Consider the following 25969-nt stretch of genomic DNA (forward strand, 5'->3'; position numbering starts at 1 on the left):
AAACAAAAAACCAAAAAAAAACCAAAAAACCCCCCAAAAAACCCCAGGTAATAGCATTTTAAAAATGGAAAAATAGTCTTGTTCTTCCCCCACAGAAGTGCACACATAGCTCCACCTATGATGTTTGGTACTTGGATTAAGTATTAGCTCCCTTTTGCACCCAGACTCTGCAAGCAAATGATGGAGTAAAAGTGTGGGGCTTGTAAATAAGTAATGCTCGTGCATCCTTAGCAATAAAAATGGTGCTGATTGAAGGAGTCATTGACGTTCCTGAGCTTGCAACAGGAGGTGCAGGGACAGGGCTGGGTCTTTTTGCCTTTGAGGTGCTCAAAGTGTTCCTCTCTCAGGTAGTGGTGGGTTTTTTGAAGTAAATACCAATGATAGTTGTAAATCTCAATAAATGGTGGTGCTGGATTATAGGTAAAACCTTTCACCCTGCAGAATTCCTAATTGCTGTTCTAAACCCCCATAATTCCTTAGTCCTGCAAGTGCAATTCTATTGACAAAATTGTTTTAAGGAGGAAAGGAGGAGCCTTAAAGATTAAGGGAACAGAGAAGTGCTGTGAGTTCCCTACTGTCCACAGGAACATCTGTGCAATCTTGTGTGAAAGGCTGCCTTTGTGGTGTCAGAAATTGAGAGCTTTTCTCTTTTGTGGCACTCATCCAGGGCAGCTCTCAGAGTTTTTTTCTTGTCTGCAATTCTCACTTCAGAAGGAAAGATAACACTCCTTACTGTGCCTCATCTATTTGCAGAACAAGCTCTGTAGAGTGCAGGAGGTCTCTTTTAGGACCAGATCTGTACTGCAAAGTTGTGCTGGTGTCACTGCTCCACAGATGGGGTTGTGAAAAATCAATCCCCTCTCACAGAAATCACATTGTTAAAGTTCTTTCTGGCAAGGATATTAACCCCTGGTCTTTCCATCCTAGTTCTGCTGTGAAAATGAATGGTCATTTACAAACCATTAGCATTCTTTCAAATCAAAATATAATCACATCTTGCTATTTTCAAAGCCCTTCTCTCCCAGCAAATCTCATTAATTATCACAGACAGGTGTTTTTCAACAAAAGATCCTTGCATTCTCTCTTCTTCTCCAGCCTCCTACTTGAGCTAATGAAGCTTCAGTGATGTCTGTGGAACAATGGAGCAATTTCTGTAACTGCAGGTTGGAGAGAAAAAATAAGGGATGGTAATTGAGGAGGGGCTGGAGGAGAGGCTGTGGAGCAGAGTTCCTCTGCTGTGCAAAGAGATCTCTCATTACTGGTGATTAGGGAGGAAGCATTTAGAGAGACAGAAAGAAAGTAGCTGTGCTAAAATAAAAAATGATTTTTGATAGTTTATTGATATGCAGATGATGCTGTAGGAGAAGACCACAGACCTCTTTAGGGCAGCCTTTATGTCCTCGAGTTAATGGAGTGGAGATTTGTATCAAGAGAGGGGAACTGGCATCACCTCCACTCTGCTCCTGTGGGAAGTCTCTTATCCAAAAAGCTCCCTGGCATGACTTGCAGCTGCCTGAATGCTGTTTACCAACACTCCCTGCATAAATTGGATGCTTCTCTCTGGAATTTGCCAGGTTTCTTTTCTCTGTGGAGATGTGCTGTGGAAATGAAGCCTATGTGCTTCCCCAAATATTTGAATCATATTAATTATTACAGTGAGTCTTCCTTCATGGCTGTTGTAAATAAGTCCTGCCTGCTTAGCTTATGCCAAGACAATAGGAAAAAGGCAAATTTTTAGCCTGTAAAAATAAATGATACGCAGGTGTTTTGCTGGGCTGGGTGACAAGCACCCCTGCCTTATCCAGTGGTTCTGCATTTTCATAATTCATATTGGCTTATGTCTAGAAGCTCCCCAGTTGATGCCTCTTCCAAATGCATATAGACATTTATATTCTGAACACTGACAATCAGCAGAATTCAAATACTCTTTTAAGCATATTTGAATTAGTCATCAGCTACTCTGAAACTTCAGAGCAGTTCCCAACATTTTCAGTATGAAAACCAGGCTCAGGTGTGACCTCATGTCCAAGCATAAATAGTTATTTTTCCTTTTTATCTGGCAAAGCAAGAGCTCTTATTTCAGGAAGGAATATAAGTATCTTCCCTGCAAAATCCAACAATAAATAAAATTACTTTCAGCCAAGTATAGATAATTCTGCTCACATGGAGGTCACAGACCATGAAAATACTGTGCAAAAGGCTCACAAGGAAATATATTCTTTTCTTCCCTCTGGGAAAGGAAGGTGTCACACCAGGCACCTTTTTTAATCAGAATGAATGATCTAGTAGTTCCACCTCTCCTGTTGAACTACTGAAGAGAACTACAGCTGGAAACTGTGCCTTGGGCACGTTATGGCTTTGTCATTTTTAAGTAAACCAGTGAGGTTTGTGAGTTATAGGAAGAGTTATTGCGGATGGAACACCTCCAGATCCCAGCTGCATGTAACATGCTCTGGAAAAGACCAGAAGCTGGAGAGAATTGAGTGATGTGCGCTCACCAGACCCTCAGGGGGCTGTCAGGAACCTGCTCAGCAGAGGTGAGAGACACTCAGCTGTTTCAGGAGCTGGTTTTTCTGTGACATGTATATCTGCCTCCTCAGGTAAACCCATGGATGTTTTGCTTCCAGTTGGATTTTATCATTTCTGACAACACCTTTTTCACCATAAAATATGCAGCAAGCTTCTTATAAAAATACTTTATTGAAGTTTTCAGAAGGGAGCAGACACAGGGAAAGGTACGACCAGGCTCAACATTTATCCTGTCAATTCACAGCACACATACTTTGAGGGGTGAATTTTAACCCATATATAACAGACTGACAGAACATGTCACAAGCCTGAAATATCACATACACAAGACAAAACATCATTTAAAACCTGACTTCAGGTGACAATACTCATCTACTTGACAAATATCACTGAGATACAGTCTGATGGCATTTTCTTTTTACTTTTAGCAGCAGCCAAAAGCAGTTTGTTTGCAGCAGCAAAATGTAACTGGCGATCACAACATCATAAGCTTTTGGTACCGCTTTACAACATTTGGGTTTCTATTTGTAAATGGAGTTTTCAGACTTAGGATCTTGAGCTCCCCTGTGCAGTACTGTTAAATACGAGCATTTGCCATGGCAACTAATTACTTATTTGTGTTACTACATCTCTGAGCAGTGCCAGCAGTGGAATTGATCTGCTTTTTGGTCATACTGCCTCTGTGCCCAAGGAGGCTGCAGAACAAATGGGCAACTGTGATGAAGCATGAGATGGGAAGCAGAGTAAAATGACCAGGATTTTTTGGTAGGACCAAGGTTAGAGCCCTGGTCTCTTGAATCTGGTGTTCTATCTGTGCAATTAGTTGACAGCTCTAAAAAAAGTTCAAATTAAACAGTAAAAGAATTGATGGTTGTGTTGACTGAATCAGCTCAAGCTCCAATGCTCAAGCTCCAATGAAGTGAGGTATTTTAAAAGAAAGAATGCAAGAGTTCTGAAACTTGAAAAATTTAAGAGGTCTGAAAGGAACATTTTAAAAAGGAACATAACAAAAACAATACAAGATTTGCTTCTGTCTGAGCTTGTCATTCCCTAACACAGTGCCGGAAGAGTATCTTTAAGATCCTGCAGGAGAGATTTGAAGATGTCTTTGGGTTGTCAGGATGGAGTCTGTGGAGAAGCTGGCGCTGTGCTGGCACCTTTCCCATGGGCACAGAACCCTTTCCTAGGGCCCTTCCAGGGCTGGTTCCTGCTGCATGGCTCTGGCCAGGAGGGAAACACTCCCACAGGAGCCCCGGGCAGCGTGTGGCAGGACCCAGAGGAAATCAGAGCAGTTCTGAAGCAGGAAGGGATCAAACAATGCCAACAGCACGATGCTCAATGCCTCAGAGCCTGGCTGTAAACTCCTTAGGGCAGAGATCTGTCCCTTCTTGGGGTGTGGAAGGGACATCTATTGCACCCCATGAAACAGGGATCCAGATTATGGCTGCAGCTGCTGTTACAAAAATGATAAATGAGATGTTTTGCTTTTGAGGTTTGTTCTTTTCTTTCTGTATCATCATCATCTACGTGTAATAGGTGTGAGGAAAAATCTCTCCCATTTATGAGGAAGATCAGGTCTGCCAACAGCTAAGCTGTAGTTTAGCACAGTAGTTTAAGCCAGATATTTATTTTTATTAGCTTTTTCTTTTCAGTTTTCAGTTTATTGGAGCAAAATGCTGGTGCTGCTCAGGCTGACTAGGTGGCAGCAGAGCTCTTTTGTGGCACCTGCAACTGGTGGACACAGGTTTCACTACCCGTGGTTAATGTCAATAAACCCCTTTATCCTTCTCTGCGGTGGGATTTTGTCGTTGATGAACTAAAATAAGTTAATAGTGGGCTCTCTTCTGCCTTCCTCACCCGCCTCACACCACTGCTCCTGAGTTCTTCCAAGGAAACAAGCTCCAGTCCCACACCAGTACAGCAGAAGTAAACCAAGGCGTTTCTCATCCTCACACTGGGCTGCCTTCACCCTCAGTAGTTCTGAAGGGCATAGTGAGGCTGAACCTTCAGCTTCTTGGGGCAAAGGAGTTTAATAAAAGCCCTTCTGAAGCTGGAGTGGCAGAGAGGGTACAGGACAGGGTTGACAGCTGAGTTGATCCACAGCAGCCAAAAAGAAGTCTCATACCAGAACTCAGAGATGCACTGGCCGTGGCAGCCAGCGCGGATGATCATCAGGAGAGTGTACGGTGCCCAGCAAATCCCAAAAATGCCCACAATGATTGCCAGTGATTTGGCCACTTTCTTGTCTCTGGAGAGCCTGAAGTGTTGAGTTGTGCTCTGGGACACGATCTTCACCCGTTTCTCTGAGGACAGAGTGGAGGCTGAAGTTTTGCAGCTCTTTTTGTTGCAACACTTGGGTTTCCTGGAGCTCTCCAAGCTCGTTTCCAGCAGGTTTTTGGCATCCAGGCTGGAAGTGGAGGCTGCTGCTTGAGGTTTGCTCTTAGAGAGGTTGAGGGTTTCAGCTGACTCCTTCTGCTCCCGCTTACAGCATTTCAAAGAAAGCTTTGCTTCTGGGCTCCTTTCCATCTCTTCAGTGAAGGACTGGTCGTGCACTTCGTGGAGAACATCCAGGCGCATTTTGGTGCGCTTCTGGATGTTCAGGTAAATGCTCAGGTTGAAAAACATCACGCTGATGAAAGGGGTGAAAAACTCCAGCGTGGAGGCTGTCATGAGGAAATACCAGTTGTAGAAGAACTCAGCATAGCATTCCCCACTGGGGATGATGCTCTGGCCTGATATGTACTCCCAGCTGATAATGGCAGGTCCGTACAGCAGGAATGCCAACACCCACACCATCACCATCTTCAGCACTGCTTGCCTGGTGTTGCCTTGCTGGGCTCTGTAGGCGACCTGCAAGAGGAAAGCCTTTTCTTACACACAGTCCCACACCCCAGCTGGCTGAGGCTTCTCACAAATGGACTATTAGCATTCCTGGTAAAGTTGCTAGGCAATACCCCAGCAGTCCAACAAATTGATATGCCATAGGCAACAGGAGCAATTGCTAGATAAATCACACTCTTACAGGGAAGATTTAGAACACTCATTTTACAGCTCCAAAATATGGTGTCTGCTAAGTGGAAGTGTACTGATTTGGTTGGAGCTGGCAGCAGTCTGCACCCACCACTTTCCTGAGCTGTCCCAGCTACTCCCTGTCAGTCCCAAGGGCAGGGACTTGACCAGCTCCTGGGCTAAATCTGTGCTGTATTTGTAGTCAGGGAACGAGCAAACAGCAGTGGGTCAGATCTGCCTGGGAACTGCTCATTACCTCCTGCAAAAGGCCGAGCATTTTGATCTCCCACACTCTCAGAGACAACTCCACATTCCCTGCCACAGCTGGCAGTGCTATTTACTGCCATGAAGCTGTGAGTCTGACTGCAATCCACTTGTTTGTCCTGGGGATAATAAGCTCTTGCAAGTTAGTTTAAAGTCTGCTTACCTGGCTGGCTTGCTTGTACACAGCTACCCTGTCACCTGGGAAGGGAACACCTGCACAACGGGGACTGAGCTTTATGTGATTTAATTATGCCAGGAATACTAATCTGAAACCACATCTGAATTATGCATTTATGGATGATTATTGCCTTCCATGCTGAAAGATTAATAATTTCTGGAGGATTCAAAGAACTTTTAAGTACTGCAGACAATCTGGAGAGTAAAGCAGGAGGAGAGTTATGTCCCTCTCAGCTGCCATGACAGGACTCACCGCTCTTGTCACCGAGAGGAATCTGTCGTAGCTAATTAGGACGATATTGAAGACCGAAGAGGTGCACAGCAAGTAATCAACCACCAGCCAGAGTTTGCAGAGGCTTCTCCCGAAGATCCATCTCCCCGTCAGCACATAGGGCACGTAGAGAGGGATGCAGAAGGCACCTGCAAGCGGAGGGGTCGGTCCCGGTGAGAGCCGGGCTCTGCCCGGGGGGACCCGCGGCTGCCGGGGGCCCCTTCCCGTGCGCGGCCGGGACTGCGGGAGGGGATCGGGACTGCGGGAGGGTGTGGGGGGCAGGAGCGGAGCCCGGCGGAGCAGCCGGGCAGCCCGAGTTGCTGCCGGGCCGGTGCCGGTGCCGGTGCCGGTGCCGGTGCCGGCGGGCGCCCCGCGGGCGGCACTTTACCTACGAGGAAATCCGAGATGGCCAGGTTGAGGAGGAAGAAGTTGTTCTGGGTGCGCAGGCTGGAGTCCGCCACGAAGGCCAGCATGACGAGCGCGTTGCCCGCCACGGTGACGGCGATGAGCAGGGCCATGAGCGCGCCCAGCGCTGCCGTGCCCGCGGCCGCGAAGCGCCCGGCGGCGGCGGAGCCGTTCAGCGCCCCGCCGCTCTCCATGCCCGCTCCGCTCCCGCCGCGCCGCCGCCGCGGGGCTGCTGCCCCTCCCCACCCCGCCCGCTCCCGCCTCCCGCTCCGGCCCCCGGCACCCTCAGTACCCCCCGAGCGGCCCCGGAACCCCCAGAGCATCCCTAAATCCGCCCAAGCGTCTCTGCGTGCCACGAGAGCAGCCCTGAGCATCTGCACAATCCCACGTATCTTCTCAGCCCGGGAGCATCTTTGTACTACCCAGAGCATCCCTTCGTTCCTCCAGGGCATCCCTGAGAATCCACACATTCCCCTCTCAATCTGGTAGCATTTTTGCATTACTCCGGAGCATCCCCCCAGAGCATCTACTCCCATTCCCCTTCCCTTCTCAACCCTGGAGCATCACTGCATTACCTCGAAGAATCCTTGCCACCCCCTAGAACATCTCTACATCCCTCTTTCCCCTCTCAACTCAGAAGCATTCTTGTGTTCTCCCACAGCATCTTTGCATGCTGCACAGCAACATTCCTGCATCTCTCCAAAGCGTCCACCATGAGTTTATTGCTCCTGTGGGGTTTGTGCCTTAATGAACAGAAGTGAGGTCAGAACTTTATTTGCCTTTTAATCAGACAGGAGGGCTCCCTGGGCAGGCGGAACACAGAGGATGATGATCTTGCCTCTGCTCCTCATGGGCAGCAGGAGGGAGAGGTAAAGCTGCCAGGGTGCAGGCAATTCTCAGTCTGCCAAGGAGTCCTTGGGGCCCCCAGCCCCAGGAAGATGATTAGCTCTTCTTTCTTCCACCACTTGTTCACCCTTCACAGCTAAAGAGAATAACTTCTGTCTAAGGACTTGTTTCAGCTGGTGGTTCTGCAGCCTGAAGTCACCTACCACTGCACAACCCCTGTGCACGGTGCCTGCTGCAGGTGGCAGGACAGAAAACATCCCCACAGGCATTGTCCCAGGGGCAGGATCAGTTCTGCTATCGCCACCTCTGGAGAGCAGCACGGGGATGTGCAGAGCAGCAGCTGCAAACACAGAGAAGGGGACAGGCTGGAGACCCTGACCGGGCACCCTTCTGTCAGGGGAATTCGAGAAACAGAGAGATAAGCAAAGCAAGAAAACTGTGCAAACCCAGAAACAAGCCTGTAGTTAAGGCCCAGGGGGTCTGCCATCTTCTGATTGCTCCAAAAGCTATTTTCACCTCAGGAACTACTACAGCCTCACCGAATTCCTCTTCGAACAAGCAGCCACAGCCTCTGCCCTGCCGGATCCTGCTGGGAGAGCTCTGCAATCGCTGGAAATCCTTTGCAGCCGGCAGAGCCGAGCACTGAGAGCACTTCTCAGCACTCCGGCAGGGTGTGGCCCTTGTGGCACCCACCAAAGGATGCCCTCAGCCGGAGCCAGCCTCATCCTGTCCTGTCCCAGCCCTGGGACAGCGCGCTGGCTCCGCGCTCGGAGCCGGGCTTGCCTTTCCCAGCTGCGCGCACACTGAGCCGGCAGCTGCCCGCACGTGTGTCCCCCTCCCTCCTCGGGGACACAAGTGTCCCCAGGCCGGTGTTCCGTGGATGGCCGAGGCTCGGCTGCTGCCGCATCCCGACGGAGGATGTCACTGTGCGCCCGTGGAGCCGCGGGTGGCAGCGCTGGGGACGCGGCTGCCAGAACTCCCGGCTGGAGATGCTTGGTGCTGCCCGAGGGGGATCGGACCTAACCACCCACCCAACCACCCTGCCCGGGCCCGGATTGCACCACAGCCCAGCAGACGGGACGTGAATTTTATGCTGATCACCACAGATGTGATGGAGAAAGAGTTTTTTTAAAATTTTTGGACGCCCGTGATGTTTAATGAACCCACGAACCACTTTCATTGTGAGGCTGTTTTTGATCTGGTGTTATGTGTAATCTCCAGCCACTCAGTCAAGCATTAGTGTTCATTGAAATGTTTACAAATTCCATCGATGGGGTGTGTGCTGTGCAGCTCCTATCCCCAGGAGCAGTTTGCTGTTTGTTAGCTGTCAGCCATTATTCAGAATTTTCACCACCAAACCCCCTACTTTGTACCTAAGATAATTTATAAAGTAATACAATACAATGTGGGCAAATCACAGTTATCTTTTATCCAGAGTAAATGTCTAGGACTGTTGGATAGATAAGAGGTGATAGAGCTCAGATTACAGGTTTCCTGATCCTGATGTTTCTCTCTTGCTCCAGCAGACAGGACAAGTGTATTTCTAATACATTTCAGGAAAGGAAATCACACAACTGTAGTTAAAGCAGAGCACACTCAGACATGCAAGCAGATGGTCTGACAGCTCACATTTGGAGCTGGCTTACACACTACACATGCCATGTGTAGGTACCCCATGTGCTCGTAAGTGCTTATATAATTTCACACAGGGTGTTCTGACCACCCTGCATCAGGCCATGGGCAGGGAGAGCTCCTGACCACTGCTCAATCCCTGTGATCTGTACAGTGGAACCTTTCTGGATGGTCTGAGCTGCAGCTCAGCCCCAAGCTCTCCTGAGCCTCAGTTCTGTTTGTTCTGAGGTTGTGCCTGAGCAGCAGGAGCTGGGGGTGGCAGATCACAGGATGGTTCAGGCTGGAAGGGACCTCTTGAGATTTTCCAGGCCAACTCCTCTGCTGAAGCAGGCTCAGGTTGCCCAGGGCTCTGTCTGGTTGGGGTTTGAATATCTCCAGGAATGAAGACTCCATAACCCCTCCAGACAACCTGTTCCAGATGCCCTCCAGACTGCCCTCACAGCCAAAAAGTCTTCTCTTGTCTGCACCATCATGCCCACAGATAGCTCTCTATAAACCTAGGACTAGGAGGATATGCACAAGTTGTAGTTTTTCCGTTGTTTACTTCTGTCCCATGGAGCCAGTTTGTCTCTGAAACAAACTTTAAAGAAAGAGATTATTAAAAAATCTCTTTGTGTTCATGTCTTTACTGATGAGGGTTGAAAGTCCTCTGGCATTCACACAAGTATCTGTGACTATGAAATCTTTGTTTTATTTCCTTTTCTTCTGCCTTTCATCATGGGACATGTTTATTCTGTTTGGAAAATTCCCTTTTTAAAGATCCCCTCACAAGTTACCAGCACACATGGGTGAAGTGAGGGGCAGTGTGGCTGAGAAAAGAGATTCCAAATTGGCTGAGGGCAAAATCTTCAAGGATCCCTTCAGCCCCTGCTTTGCCAGACCCCCCAGATACATCACAACCCCTCAATTAAATATTTCACACATAGCACCAATGAGTAGGACACAGAAAACACCAGGGGAGCATTTCTCATGCTGGAGATGCTTTTGCAGTGTAATGCTACTCTTTGATATATATTTCTCTTAAAAACAAACCCAACAACAACTTGTCTGTCAAAGCTTGGGGAGCTATTAGGGCTGAAAACCAGCATGGCAATCCAGACCTGGCTGGGACATGATGAAATCAGTCACTGATGTGCTGCATCCAGCTCAGCCACGTGTCAAAACAGCTTCTGCTGCTGGCAGGAGGTCTCTACCTTACCATACTGCAGGGGACAACATTGAGTGAGTTTGATGTCAAACAAAGACAATGATGACCAGAATAATACTTGAAAATGCTAAGAAATAACCCGTGAGCCAGATTTCAGAGAGGTGGGAAACTAACCTCTCCACTCCCAAAGCAACACCTGCTGAGAGCTCTAAATGGCACAGAGCCACCATGTCCCTGAGAAGGATCACAGATTCTGGAGGGCAGTTGTCCCCATCTGGGCACAGTGTTGTGTCCACCTGTGCTCAAAACGTGTCCTGTACCTTTTCACTTCTTTCTTTTCCTTCCTTCTTTCCTCTTCTTCCTTTGTTCTTTCTCTCCATTCCCAGCTCCAACCTGCAAATCCAAACTCCCAAAGTGTTAAAAAATGCATCCTTTACTACAGGGAGACTTTTCATAGTTGGACCTGTCTCGAACTGCCATGAATGCTTTTGGCTTCTTGGGAATGAGCTCCTTAAAATTACAAATCACCTTGTCACCACAGAAAGTCACATTTCTGTCCTTGTTCAATCCAACAGCACTTTTGTGAGCAGGGAAATGCTGAGTTTGGGGGAGGAAAACAAAGCAGAGCAGGATGAGTAACGCCATTAGTAATGAAGTAACTGTCTGATCAGAGTTAACACCTGACTCTTGTCAGGGCCAATTCAGTGTTGTATTTCAAAACGAGAATTTCAGAGCACAGTGGGGAATGGAACCAGAACTCATCCTACATCTGTCAGCCTGGACTGAGTTGGCAGCTGCTGTTCAGACTGATAGATGTTTGCAGAGAGAGACAGCAGGGTCTGAATATGAAGATGTGAAATCCGTGTGCGGCTGCTACCAACCATGCTGGAAGCATTTTGCCACATGGAGGAGTGAATGTTAAAGCTCTGTTGAAAAGGTATCCATTAAGTTTGGTACTCCATCAGGCAGTGGTTTAAGAGGCAAGGCTGGCCTTTGTTTCTAATTCTCTTAATGGCAGCAAGCAGTGTGGGTTAGGAGTGAGAAAAAGAGATTTGGGAAGCACTAAAACATTTCTAATCAGAGCCACTTCTGTTCCCAGGCAGATGGAAAACAGAGCAGCTGTAGAGAAATGAGCTGGGTTTCTCTGGGCCGTGGTGCAAGCTGTGGCACTGTGGGCTCCTTTGCACTCCATCAGACTTCATAAAACTTCAGGTCACTAAACAATGAGAGGGGGAGGGTTTAAGCCCCTTTGTGAAGTCCATGGATATCTCCAGAGCTACCACCAGGTCCTCATGTGAGGAGAACTACAAATGTCAGCTCGCTCGCTTCCTGCAGGAACTCATTGGTAACCTCATGTAATATTTAACACACTTCCTGGGCTAATTAAGTATATTACTTTATATAGTAACTAACATATCTCTAATATGTATCAAAATTTAATTCAGTTTAATTCATTATTGCTGCTCAACGTGGGCCTGGTTCTCTTTCCCCTTACAAAGATAGAAATCCATTAATTCTTTGTGTGCATCAGGGAGGATGATGGAGCCCTGGGTTCAACCAGACCCCTTCCACACACAAACATAGACAACTTTGCTCTTGTCTCTGCCCAATTTAAGTGGACCAAAAGAGTTTCTTCTGAGTCATGCCAGGGCAGTTGAGAGCAGAAGTTCTCCCCAGAGGTTCCCATCAGGTGTCTTACAAGCTGGAGGGTCCTTCAGGCACAATATTTGAGGGATTTCAGCAAAAGCTTGTATTTCCTGCATGACACTTCTTCCCCAAGCATATGTGGTTGTATGAGCAAGATGGAATAGAAGGAAACACATTTCTCTGGAGGGTAGAGGACAAACAAATCTCTGTGTCTGAGATTAGGAGAATCAGCAGTCTAGCTAACTTTATCTTGTTTATTTGGCCATTTGGCTTCTGTGAAAATGAAAAATGGTGCCCCCAGGCACTGGGCAGTGTTTAGCCAAGAGGATCTGAAGCTTGTTGTTATTCTCCCCCTCTCCAGTGGCTCCTGTGAAATGATGCAGCAGCATCTGCCCAGGCAGCACTCCTTCACCATCTCTGTTATCTCTCTGGAGATGCTGCCATTTCAGGCAGGAATTTCAAGTGTTTTTGTCTCTAAAAGCTCTCTCAAGGTTGAAGGTCCAACACTGAAGTGTCAGTTATCAAGTGCATTTTCTCCAGAGAAAGGTGCCCTTCCTAGGGAGAGGGTGACACGTCCCTCTGTCCTTCCAGGCCTTGCCACCTCTGCCAAGTTCCCTGTCTCACCCCTGTCAGCCACTGTGACAACTTCTCCATTTTTGAATGGGCTGGATTCTGTTCAGCTCTCTGGTTTGAATTTGCTGCCAGGGGGATTCTGCTCCCCCTGCCTGCCCATTGCCTTCCAAAGCCTGCCCCACATTCTCCAGATCACTCTAATTCAGAAGGACCTTCATCTGTACAAGGATTTTCCCTAACTCCTGGCTTTTCTCATAAAAAACCCCATGTCTCAACCCCATCTCTGTCTGCTGAGACAATGCCAAGCCTGCCCTTGGATCTGTAGCAAAGGCAGATGGAGAATGTATTTCCTATTGAGCTGTGGTGTGCCTAATGTATTCCCTTCTATTAGAGATTGCTCTGGGTCCTGATCTCCAATTCATCATCTTTTCATTCTTTTGATGTTCATTATAAGGCAGCAGAGACTAACAGAGTATGTCAGGCATCCAACTACAAAGGCATGGGGAAGAGGAGTGAAAAGGGACAGTGACAGGAGGAAGATGAAGCATTTAGGAAGCATCAGCTCACTGCAGGCAAAGCTGCAAGGATGCTCAGGATGTTTCTGTAACAGCTTTCTGTTATCTACTGTCTTCCTCTTCCAAGCCCAAATCTGTGTTGCTGAAGCTAGTTTGACCTCTAGAAAAATCATTTGGAGTCAGATTTGTATAAAGATAGTACAGGGCAAAGGAAACAGAGCCCTCCTGGGTCTGGAGAGCTGAGACCTCCAGCAGGTCTCTTTATTGGTCTGGCTTGCAGCAAACAGGGTTTTAGCAAATAAATCCATCTCATCAGCCACCCTGGGCTTTGCTGAGGCTTCTGGCCTGAAGAGAGGGAGTTTGCTGTAAGTAACAGGATTCTCTTTTTTCTGACTGTGATGATGAGAGGGCCCTACCTGTGAAAGCTGTCTTTGTAAGCTGTCTTGGGTGACTCCAAACACTACAGAGCTGCCACTGGATGTCACAGCTGCTGTGATCGGAGTTCAGACCGTCCTGGAACAAGAAAAAAAAAAAAGGGAAAAAGAAGAACTGAAAGTCCTTCCCTCTCCAATGAGTAATCATGTCCTGCTGGCTCTGACCTCTGCTTAGCCAGAGTGCAGCCGTGCTGGAGGGAGAAGGTGAGGACAAGGAACATTAATCACTTTCAGTGGAATTTAAGGGACTGAATAACACAGGAGCTGTAGCAAAACAAGATGTGCAGGTGCTGGGTCATCCTTCTGAAGGGTGTTTGCTGCCATCCCCCTGGCTGTTCTCTGCCTCAGCACAGCAGGGTCACTGCTCAGATCCAACCCCTCCAGAGGATGATGGTCAGTCAGGGAATTTCCTGCATGGTGCAGGCCCAGAGAGTAGAGAAAAAAGAATTTGGGGGATGTAGAAGCCAGATCTCCTTTTAGGCTGCATGAGAAACTGTACCTGCTTATCCCAAAACCAGTGGCCACAGAAACTCCTCTTACCCCTTTGCTTCACACACATCTCCTCCCTGTGGAGGCTGAGAAACATCACCCTAGCAGGGCAGGGAAGCATGAAATCATTCCCACCTGTCTCTTTCTTTCCCAAGGCCTACAAGGCACGGTGAAGCTTGGAAATGAATGTCAACCACGCAAGAATCCCTGCCTTAAAACTTTTGCAGGCAGTATTATGTGATGAAGGCTGGGTTGGTGCTTGGTGGGTGGAGGATGCCTCAGTAATTTGCTTGGGAAAAGAGAAGAGCAGCAAAAATAGGAATGAGATGCAGACCTGAGCATGGAGTGAGGATGCCAAGGGTTCCAGAGGTTACACAGCTCCCCTGGAGCCCAGGGGTGTCTCTGGTCACTGCAAAGAGGGAGTTTTCCTGCTTTCCAACCAGATGTTGAAGGACACAAAAAGCAACGAAGCCCCATGAGCAGAGAGGTTCTCCTGGAGCTGTGGCTGGAGAAGCAGAGCCAGGACAACTGGGAATAGAGGAGGGGATCAAACTGGAGCCAGGTACCATCAGCATCTTCCTGGTGGCTAAAAGTTTTGGCAGTAGGTGAGGAACTGGGACATTCACCTTCCCCACAGGGACCCAGGTCCCACCACACTGCCACCCCTCCCACGGTGCCATTTCTGTTTTAATCTCCCCTTGTTCTGCTCTGCTTTAACTCTGTGAGTGACGTGCTTTGTGGGAAAGGCTCTGCCTGTCATTTCAGGTGCTCTTTTCCCTTTTCTCTTCCCTTGCTTTATGCTGTCCATCAGCGTTGTCTGACAGCACGACACAGTTCATTAAAAAAGGGAGGGATCAGGTGCAAGATTAATTTTCCAAATAATTTTGCAAACGACTGCGTGTAGAGGCACAGAAGAGCTTTCTGAAACAGAATTAATAATTCCAGTTGTTAATAATGCACCACTCACAGCTGATGCTGCTCCCAGCACCCACGGCCCGGCTGTGCTGATCCCACTTGTTTGCAGGCGGGTTGGGAAGGAGAGAGAAATGATTCTGAATAATATTTCATGTGACATCTGGCATTTAAGAATATTATGGCATTGTTTTACAACTCTTCACGATTTCTAAGCAATCCTGCCAGGGATTGCATGTACAAAAATGTGCTTATTTGTTTCTATAGGTTGACTTTATACATGTGGTCTCCTCAGCTTGTCACAGCATTTTTTTGAGCATTAGGACACACCACAGACTTCCCCAAATTAATTGTGCAAAGTGCACAGTGTTTTGAAAAGCAGTTCCTAAATAGATACTGGGTATTGAGCAAGAAAGGTGAGCAATTGGGAAAGCACGAGTTGCTATTTGCAGCAGCTGGATTTCAAAAGGTTTTAACAAGTACAGCCCCTCTTCAGAACAAGCAGGAAATATTCCACAATATTCCTTTAATTCAATTATCATGATTAAGTTGGGAATTTTTAATGACACTACTTTTAGCAGCTCAGACCACCTGAAGTGGACCTCCTGCTCGCTGCCCTGGCCAGCAGGGCTGCAGAAACATGAAGGAGTGATCAGGGCTCATGGTGCTTCAAAGAGCTTTTTTATTACTCTGCTCATCATCTTCAGAGCTCTGGTTGCTGTGTCAGGCTCTCAGCAAGTGTGGAACAGTGGAAAAAAACAGAGCAAGGACAAGGAAGAGGGAAGATTGTGTCTGTAATTGCTGGCCTGTAACTCTCTGCCATTGTGCATTCTGTCGCTGCTCCTCATTAGCATGGAACCGGGAGTGTTTAATTGCAGTCCGTGGTTATCTGCGAGCAGAGCAGAGCAGCTCAGCCTCGTGGGGCTCAGGCAGTGATGAACGGCCCTGATGGGGCTCGGGAGGGGCAGCAGGGCACAGCTGCTGCAGATCAAGAGGCAGAATACAAATCACAGGGTGCTGGGCTCCAGTCTGGGGTTGTAGAAGTGCTGCCATGAGCAGGCTGCTCTCTTCTTTCCTCTGATCACTGGGTGGTGGCAGAGTCCCACATCCCACTCAGCATCCCAATGTGAGGCTGATTTTCCAAAGCATCCCCGGCTGGCTGTGGGAACAGGGAGCTGCAGGGACATGGATTTGAGATTGCACACTCCTGGCTGTGCCTCATCATCCTGTCCTGTGCACGTTGAAATTCAGTCCTGGGGTTGCACAAGGGCAGCAGCAGCCTGGAGAGGAGAGGAGGGAATAGAGTTGTGCTCCTGGGAGTTGTGTGAGGAGGAGTGAGGCTGAAGAATGCACTGAAGTCAAGCCATGACTTGCAGCACAGAGGCTCTGTAGCAGTGGAACGTACCTGACCACAACTCTCTTTGTTGATGCTCATGGTGGGGGACAAGATGAATTTGAGTTGCTCTGAGTGGAGCAGCCAGAAGTGGAGGGAGAACTCTCAGACTTTTCCTTCAGTGTGGCCTGCAGCACAGGGGGAGATGCTAAAGCTGTCCCTTCCTCAGTCCCTGCTCCTGTCACCTGGGCTGGAAGCTCAGGCTCTGTTCACCCAAGTGAGTGCAGCCTGCTGAGCTGGCTCAGGCTGGGGCACACAGCTGGGTACCAGGTGATTCCAGAGGGCTCTCTGTGCCACACAGTGAGGGGTACCAGGTGATTCCAGAGGGCTCTCTGTGCCACACAGTGAGGGGTACCAGGGGATTCCAGAGAGCTCTCTGTGCCGCAGAGGGATGGGTTTCAGACCAATGCTCTCTGCTCTCAGCTGCCCTCTTCCCTGCAGGAAAAGGAGTTTCTCCATGGCCTGGCTGGATCTGTGCTCAGGAGCTGCTCTGACCAGCAAGGAGGATAGAATCAACACTGTTACTTTGGCATGTTATCCTGAACGTCCGAGTCACCACACAGCTCTGCAGCCACCTCATCTCCTGCTCCCACTCCCACAGCCTCTGTGCTGGTGCCCTGAAACTCTGCCACCAGCATTAGACATAACAGCAGGCTTAATTAAAGGGTGGCAGCCTGCCAGCATCCAAGAGGCAGAGCTGAGCTGGCTGCACTGCTTTCAAAGGAGTATTGGAAAAAAAGCCACACTGGGAAATAGCAGGGCAAGCCTTGTCACACTGATGCTGCTGTGGGTCAAGCATCTGCTCTGCCTCAGGTCCAGCCCCTGGGAGGAGGAGTTGAGCAGGGGCTCAAGTGTGGCTGACCCCACTGCCAGGATGCTCACAGGGACCTTCCCAGGGGATGCACACTGTGGTGTCGAGTCACAGCTCCATCCTGCCCTGCTGGAGAGGGACATGGAAAAGTGGGAGATGGAAAAGTGCAGGCTGGGCTGGAGCTCAGGAATTTATTCATTTCTGTCACAAAATGAGATGACACAATATATTTCCATGGTTATCAGAGATCTCAACACCTCCCCAGAGACCCCAGCAGGAGAGAGGGATGGTGACCACCTGAGCTGTGTCCCTGCCCTGCTGTGGAGTTTTCATGGCATCTACTCCTCCACCTGATGGTCTCAGTGCAATCTGGATGCTGGAGGATCCCCATGGATGGATACTGACAACCCCTCCTAGAGGAAAAAAAAGCACTTTTGCATCTGGAAGCAAGTGGCAGCAGCTGCACAAAAGCAGGACAAGGACAGAGCCACAGTGGGAGGAGAAAGGTGCAGCCCTCGGGTAAACTGTGCAGCAGGCAGATCCCTGTGGCACATGTGCTGCTCAGCTCCAGGCAGATAACAGACAATACCCTGATTATTGGAATGCATTTAGCACTGTGAAATGCCTGGTTAAAGAATAGCTCTTCCAACAAAAAAAGAAAAGACCACAGAAAAAGAAATCAGCCTTTAGCTTCTGAGTCCTCGCTTTGCTTCACCCTCAAGATTTGGTCTGCTGTGTGTCCAGCATAATTATTAAGCAAGTTCTGATGGAAGAATTTTATTTACCCAGCCTCAAAAAGGAAGAAAGGAATCCTTAATAGTAGATTAGATCAAAAAAACCATAATTTATTTTTCAATAAGTGCTTCAGATGTAAGATCAATGGCTCGAGGCTGATTGATAGGAGCTGTTTGCAAAGACCTCAGATCTAATTGTACCCAGGCAATCACACAGACCTTTTCTTTGACCAGCACTAGACACCACCCCCCTTGTGCAGATGGGGGAAGGGACAAGAAAATAGCAATACTTTGCATTGGAGAGTTGCTCAGCAACTGCCCCATATTATTTTTGAGTTATTCTTGAGCACAGCCTCTTTTCTCTTTGATCTTCACGCAATTTTTGTTGCTGTTACCTCTCAAAAAGACAATGTTTTAAAAGAATTGCATCTCCATTTGCCACAATATTTTATTATTTTTTTTAACATTTTTTCCCTCAAGCACAACCAAAGCCTGATGGCATCAGGGAAAGCAGTGCATTACTTTGCAGAGGAGAGGAAATTAATGTCCACTACTCTGCTGGAGCCTTTCACAGGGCATGGGAGACAGAGGTTTAGCATCTTTTTCTCTACATGGCCCACAGATGATATTCAGAGGCAAGATAACTGTGTTTAACTCCTGCCACCAAGCAGCCACTCAGCTGGGTTTGGGCAGGCAAGGTGGTGTTGGAGCCCCCATTTTGGCAGCCTTTGATCAAGAAATGGCAGTGGGGTGATTTGTCAGGGGAGGAGAGTGCCAGGGCTGGGATTACTCACCAGGCTGTAATTCCAGACAGAGCTTGGCACGGAGAACATTACCCTACAGTCCTGCTTTGGAAGGAGCACCACATCTCATCCACCAGTTATGATCAGCCCTGCTGATAAATGCCTCCATGTGACACAAAAAGTGATGAAACCCTGAGCTGCTCAGCCTGAACCAGAGCTGCCTCCATGCTCTGGATGACACAGATCCCTCGTGGGGCTCAGCAGAATGGAGCTTCTGATTATTGGGGTGCACCTGATCCTTTTGTCTCTCATCCATTTTCTGCTATTGCCAAACACAGAGGGAAACAAGAGTTTTGCACTGCTTTGGTCTCTCCTTGGTACCACACAGAGAAGAAAACAAGTAAAACACCAAGTCCCTGAAATAGATTTAAAAAAAAACCAAAAACCCCTTAAGAAACATAGTGAAGAAAATAACCCAAGATTTTAAATGCCATTTGCAAATATGAGTCAGGAGCATCTCCTGCTGCCAGCTCCATGGACTAATGATGGAATGATTCCAGCACAGCCCCTGCTCAGGGAGAACACAGCCACTCCTGAGCCAGGTTCCAGCCCAGCCAGGGGATGTTCTCAGAGGAAAAACCAATTTCATCACTCCTCTGCCTCAGAGTAACCCTGTTAGGCAATCCCTCGCCCAGGCAGAGCATGGGGATTTCTTCTTGCACTCCTTCCCCCCAGAGCAGCTTGTTTGTTTTGCTGCTTTCAGGTTTGACCCCCTGAAGGACAGAAAAACAAAACCCTGAAACTTTGCACGCAGATTAACCCCTGAGGCAGCAGGAGGGAGCAAATTTCTACATCTTGTAAAAATCTCAGCTGCAAAGAGCTAAAAATAGACTTTTCTTGCCTGGGGAATTCTAGCCTTGCCTTGTGAGTCGTGGTGCTGCAGATTATTGCATTCATAATTTAAATGTTGGATGGGTATAAAATTACTGGCGTGGGAGTTATTCAATTTCTGGTGAGTACATTTACATCAAATAGTGGCTGCACACACAAAAGATAGGAAAAAGTCCTTCCACTTGTGTTTGCCTGAAGCACTGAGAGCATGTGAAGCCCCACAAGGCTGCTCTTGTGATCAGATAATGGTTTTTTTCTACTAAAAACCTGTTAAAGTTCACTTTGGCTGAAAGAGCACTTGTGTCTCCCCTCCTGGCATGGGGCTGCTCCAGGCTCATCCCTCTCCAGGTTAGAAGAACTCCCAGGGCTGATCTGAGCACTGCTAAGGGTGGGTGATGCTCTGAAACTAAAAAAGGATTGATTCAGTGTAGATATTAGGGAAAAAAAATTTACAATGAGCGTGGTAAAATACCAGAACAAGTTGTCCAGAGAAATGATGGTTGTCCCATCCCTGGAAGTGCTCAAGGTGAGCTTGGACAGGGCTCTGAGCCTGGTCTGCTTCAAGGTGTCCCTGCTTATTGCAGGGGGAAAGGACCAAAATTTATAACCCCAACTATCCTATAATTCTATGACTAATCTGAGGAAATCTTATGATTCTGTGAGGAAATGACTAATCTGAGGAAATGTGAGGCCCATTGGTTCCTTCCTCACCCCACTCCTTCCTGCCTCAGTCTTCACTCCTTCTGCCTCCATGCTCCCACAGAAGGGCTGTTTTTTCCTCACCTGTGCAAAGTCACTTCCAAAAAACAACTGGCTGCATCTGGAGAGCCATTGCTGACCCTGCCTGTGAGGGGCTGAGCAGCTCCAGCCCAGCTGCACTGCAGCAAACAGCCCTGGCCATCCCACAGCAGCACAGCAAGGCTCCTGGGGCACTTGATAGCCAGACAGCCTGGGGGTTTCAGTGATTTATTTATTTATTATTTATTTAGTGATGCTGTTTTAACTCAGAGAGTGTGAGCCTCCCAATGAATCACACCATGGCCAATCAGAAGTTTCCTGTCAGTTGTGCTTCCTTGGACATTATTCCCGGCTGTGACCGTGTTCACAGGGGTTCTTGGATGAGGGAAGAGACGAGGATCTGACTCCATGTTTCAGAAGGCTTGATTTGTTATTTTATGATATATATTATATTAAAACTATGCTAAAAGAATAGAAGAAAAGGTTTCATCAGAAGGCTAGCTAAGCTAAGAATAGAATAGCAAAGAATGATAACAAAGGCTTGTGGCTCGGACTTTCTGTCCGAGCCAGCTGGGCTATGATTGGCCATTAATTGGAAACATCCAACATGGGCCAATCACAGATGCACCTGCTGCATTCCACAGCAGCAGATAATCGTTGTTTGCATTTTGTTCCTGAGGCCTCTCAGCTTCTCAGGAGGAAAAATCCTAAGGAAAGGATTTTTCATAAAAGATGTCTGTGACACCCGGCAGTGTAAATTCCATGCTTGGAGCCCAAACTGAGCTCTGACAGGCAGGGAGAAACCCTCACTTGGTGTAAAGGAGGAGAGAGGACCTGCAAATTCCCCTTCAGAATGGCAGAGCTGGAAAAATACAATTGTGCTTTGCCTCCAGAGCAGCTGTGCACAGGTAAAGCAGCTTCTCCTCCTTCCAGGCTCCCATCCCATCCATGGAAATGTGGAAGGGCCCTGGGCAGCGCTGCAGGCAGAATGTGCCTTGCTGCTGGGAGGCTGAGCAGTTTGCCAGCTGGCAGGGCTCCTTCCTGCTGCCGTGGGGCTCTGGCATGGCCAGCCCAGCCCGGCAGACCCCGGCAGGAGCTGCCCTGCCAAAGCTCCGGGCCTGGAGCTGCACCCCTGCTCCAGAGCAGGGCTGTGGGCTCAGGGCATCCTTTATGTTGCATGGAAATGAGGACAAGTGGGGATTTTTGCCATCAGGCTGAGCTGCAATTTCCACCAACCTTCATCGTTAGAGATGTCTGGTTTGACATTTGGCTTGGTTACAGTAAAAAAGTCAATTTTTTCAGACTGAATCTACCTCATTCTTCTGATACACAATATACAAACAGAAACCAAAATTATTCATGGTACTTTAATACAAAATAAAACAAACTCCTTCCTCCACAAGAGGGTCCTTTCTTTCCCTCTGACAGCCATTCTTCCACCTCATCACTTGTTTTCTCCCATTTTCTGAAAGAGTTTCCTGGACAAAAATAATGCTGATCATGTAAGAAAGCATTGTGAATATCAATGAAGGTTTCTCTTCTTTTCCTTCTGCTCCCAGTTCCTTCTCTGGGCAAAAAGTAAATAGAGTCAGCTGTAGCTGACACAGAAGCTGACGAGGGAGGCACATTAGTTTGTCTGCCTGTCGGGGATTTCTTGTGTAGCAGCCTTCAGATCCAGAGCCAAACTTCCCAACTCCATCTGGGACAGGATCTGGGACAGGATCTGATTTTTTCTTTTTGTTCATGCTCAAATATCTTATTTACTTCATTACCTTTTTTTTTTTTTGGTGGAATTTCATCATGAGACCTTTTTAAAACCAGTCTGTAGATTAGAATAATTTAGTTTTTAAGCACAGAAAACACAGAGGCACCATAAAATTAACCTGGATCTTTTTTTCATGCATATGTGTGAATTTGTAATTACTAATTAATTTGTTCTAGTGGTTGCCTAGGGACAAGGGGACAGGACTTTGTTATAAAGTACAGGAGACCATTCCAGCAAATAATATGTGCATATAAATATTTGCTGGATCAAAGGTGCTAATTTTACTGAGCTAGGGAAAATTACATGCTAAACCAATCCATAGTGTATCAGTAAACACAGCTGCCAGTTTGCTTTACACAGAGTTTTTTTTTCTTTTTTCCTGCTTTTATTTTTATTTTTTTTTCTCTTTTTTGTAGGTGTTGTCACAAGTCCTGGGGTTAAAATCCAGGGATTTTTTTTGCAAAATTGCAGGGCAGAACTGTGCTGAGCCCATTCCTGGGGTCAGTAGGTGCTCTCTGCTGCATCGTGAGGAGGGGACACCCTGGGTGCCAGGGCAGCTCTGCCAGGGGGGCACAGTGCAGATACCACACCAGGAACGCTTGGAAAATACATGTGCGTGCCACAGAGAACATTTCATTGCTGTCCCTTCATCCACAAAGCTGCAAAATGGAGAGGGAGCTGGTGCTGCCTCGGGGAAAGGCTGTGCTGCTGAAACAACAGCATTGAATTTAATGAAAAATGAGGTTAAATTAGCCAACGCCAGTGACATCTAACCTGGGCAGTAGGAATCTGACAAAGGGAATATCTAAAGGGAAATATCCCTTCCCCTGTTGCCTGTAAGGAACTTTCCTTCGCTCTGCCCTGTGCACACCCACCCTGCTCAGCTGCTCCTCTGAGTGACATCCTGGTGACACAGGGAAGTTACCAAGGAAGCACTCAGGTTAAATTTTACTCCCACGTCAATTCTGACCTTGCATTAATAAGTATAATTAACTTCTATTGACTTGAGTTTCCAGAAAGAAGCCTCACATGAGCTGCTGGGTTGATCCACTGCCACCATAGAGGGAAATGTGTCCTGAGAGTACAGGGGTCACTTGCCTCACGTGCAGCTAAACCCACATGTGGGAATTAGTTCTAAATAAGATGCTTCTGTGCCTAAGTTTGACAAATAAACAGCTATTAGTGTATAAAGCATCGCTGACTGAAGGCAGATCAGCTGGCAGCAGTGGTGCATAGGCATTGGTAAAATCAAATTTCTTCAGATCTGCTCCCGGAGCTCAGGCTGAAGCTCACGTGTACCAGCCCTTACTGGGAGGGGGTTCCTAAAAGTCAGGTTCCACAGCATCCCCCTAAGGAGCTTCCCAAATCCTACACAGGTGTGTGAAGGATTGAAACTGTGAGTTAAATCTCATCTATCCCCATCTTCCCTGCCATGAATATCCAAAAAACCCCCATGGATTCCCATCCCAGGGAAGATGATGTATAAATTTGAGATACTTTGGCCCAAATATTTTTATCCTGAGAAGATTCTCCTGCTCATCTCTACTCAGCTCCAGGAACAGGATTTTCCAGCACCAGAAGTCACACAGGGAACTAGCAGAATTCAGGGCTCAGCAGAGGGGTACATCACATATTCCAAAACCCTGTGGATATGGCACTTGAGGAAATGTTTTAATGCTGACAGTTGGATTTGATGACCTAAAGGTCCTTTCCAACCTTAACAGTCCTGTGATTCTGTGCTTGTGTCTAGACTTTGTGAGAAAATGTGTTTTTAATAAGCTTTCTGGCTTCCTGCAGAAAGCCCCTTGCACTCTCAGGTTTTTATCACAACTTTGACCACAGAGATTCTCAAAACTTTATTTTCCATTGAATGGAAGCGGCTCAGCCCCTGAATTGCCCTCAGCTGAATGGGTGCAGCTCCCAGGGAAATTATCACTGAAGCAGAGGATAGAGCCTGTTGTGCCTTTTCCTTTCCATGCCACTACAAAGAACATGCTTATTCAGCCTTTTAACAGACTGGCTATTTCTACTTATTCAGCTTTTGCCATGTTCCTCATTATTTACAGATTCCTTTTTCACTTGAATTGCTTTTCTTCAAGGTACTGGTTAAAATTCATGTGGTTTCAGCATTACCACGTTTTTCATTACAGCATTATCAGTATTACCAATGTCTGATTTTTTAATATTTTCTTATATGAAATAAATTTCTGTGACTGTAGCTCTTTCACACTATCTTCCCTTTTTCAGTGCTAGCAGCTCAAAACAATCTATTACTGCCAATAGAACTCAAAATTACTGCCTTTTAAAATGAGATAGACTGCAGGAGGAAATCTTTATTATTCAGATTATGGAAAATTTGTTTCCCATTTTGCAGAGCTGTGTCAGGGTCACTCATATGGGGATGCAGGAAGACAGAGACCTTGAAAACCCTTCCATCAAGTGCTTTGATAACCTGGGGCTTTTTTGCCCAGAGATATTTCGGGATTCCCATTCTGCTTTCAATTCACACTGTCCCTCAATCCAAATAATCTTTCAAGTATGGACAAGCCCCTCACTCCTCTAAGGTGAAGCTGTTGGTGACCAGGAGGGCTGGGAGCCTTTCCAAGGACATGTGGACAGAGCTGTGAGGACTCTGCTGGGCAGGAACAGGGGCTGGGAATTCCTGGAGGAGGGGCACAAGCACCGAGCTGGAGATGCTGGAGCCTTCGCTGAACAAATGGGTTTGGTTTTGAAACTCCCTGGCAAGGAGTCAAGGACTAAAAGGAGCTTCGCAGAGCTGGACAACTTGCCCAAACATGTTGGGACTGAGTGACTGCTTTGGCTGCTGGAAGATTTGGAGGAGGGAAGAGGCCTTTGTCTCCAGGGGTGATGGATGGGCCGCTGACAATCAGCATTTCTGCTGCAACGTGCCACGTTTCCTTGCAATATCTCTGCAGCAACACCTCTAGGTTTTTTAGTTTTCCATTCTGCCCTTGTATCACCATTTAGGATTCCCAAATCTGCCGCAGTGACAAGGGATCAGTTTTCTAAGGGGATTGTGTTTCCCCACAGGAGGGAAGCACTTGGGTTTATTGTAGGTGGAGCTGATGGTTACACCTATGCCTGAGACAGTTACCCAACACTTTCCCCTGCAAACCCCGTTTAATTACTTTAACATTGCAAAACCTTGCCAACAAGGCAAAATTTCTGTGCCATCTCCTTTAGAAGGTACCTGCTCTCCTCCCTCAATGCCAATGCAGAAGGGAGACAAATACAGAGTTAAATTCTTCTCCCTGCCCAGTGTTGGGGTTTTATGGAGTTAGATTGCTAGAGAATAGCCCGTCAATATTTAACAAAGGAAGAAATTGTCAATTATCCTCATTTTGCTAAGCATGGAAATCTAGCTGAAATGCTTACAAACTTGCCTGGAGAAGGATGCCCATGCCTTCAATTAAGAACCAGAAAAAGCTACAAAAATTCAATATATCTTGGTCATCTAATTAGTGGATTTGTCTTGCTGTGGTCCTTTTGGAGAACTCTTCCAGATCAGCTGCTCAGTCATGACAAAGACCTGCACTGTCAGAAAATAATAATAATTTAAATTCCTGATTACTTTGTGGGGCTTTGCTTAAAAGCTGCAGCAGAAATATTTCTGTGCTTCATGTTGGGACTCATAAGGTTGACCAATCCAAGAGGGGTGGCTGAATTGGAGCTTACGGGAGAGGGGGTAAAACATGTATTTCTGGGCAAATCAGGAAAACCTTATAAAGATATTTGGAGTGACACAATTTATCCTTTAGTCCCAAAGATTTGTACTCCCTAAAGATGGGTAAATTAATGGGTAAATATGTGGGTATGGCAAGACTGAAGTGAGAAGGACCAAGAGACATCCTTGGAGGCAGCTGTGCCCACCCCAAAACACTCCTCAATCCCAAGGCGTGTGAGAAATCCCCCTGGGGATTTCATGAAATGTTTACACTTGTGCCGGAGCAAGGAGCATTGTCACTGGTGATTTGTGTCTGGTACATTGTCAGCACACGGCTGATGGCCAGGAGCTGCCAGCCC

The 25969-nt window shown here is 47.4% G+C and overlaps 1 protein-coding gene across 1 annotated transcript; it reads right to left on the reverse strand.

The window, feature by feature from the left end:
* Positions 1–4500: 4500 nt before the first annotated feature.
* Positions 4501–6849, reverse strand: HRH3 (histamine receptor H3). The gene is made up of 3 exons (XM_030963384.1): positions 6639–6849; positions 6233–6399; positions 4501–5379 (listed from the first exon to the last, which is right to left on the reverse strand). The coding sequence occupies exons 1-3, from the start codon at positions 6847–6849 to the stop codon at positions 4501–4503; spliced, it is 1257 nt and encodes a 418-aa protein (XP_030819244.1).
* Between the last annotated feature and the right edge of the window lie 19120 nt (positions 6850–25969).

The sequence above is a fragment of the Camarhynchus parvulus genome, chromosome 20 (genome assembly GCF_901933205.1).
Source record: "Camarhynchus parvulus chromosome 20, STF_HiC, whole genome shotgun sequence".
Lineage (NCBI taxonomy): Eukaryota > Metazoa > Chordata > Aves > Passeriformes > Thraupidae > Camarhynchus > Camarhynchus parvulus.

Coding starts and splice junctions, on each gene's coding strand:
- HRH3 (XM_030963384.1), bottom strand. CDS start 6,849: ATGGAGAGCGGCGGGGCGCTGAACGGCTCCGCCGCCGCCGGGCGCTTC. Junction 6,400..6,638: donor CATCTCGGATTTCCTCGTAG/GTAAAGTGCCGC, acceptor CTCCGCTTGCAG/GTGCCTTCTGCATCCCTCTC. Junction 5,380..6,232: donor TCCTCTCGGTGACAAGAGCG/GTGAGTCCTGTC, acceptor TTCCTCTTGCAG/GTCGCCTACAGAGCCCAGCA.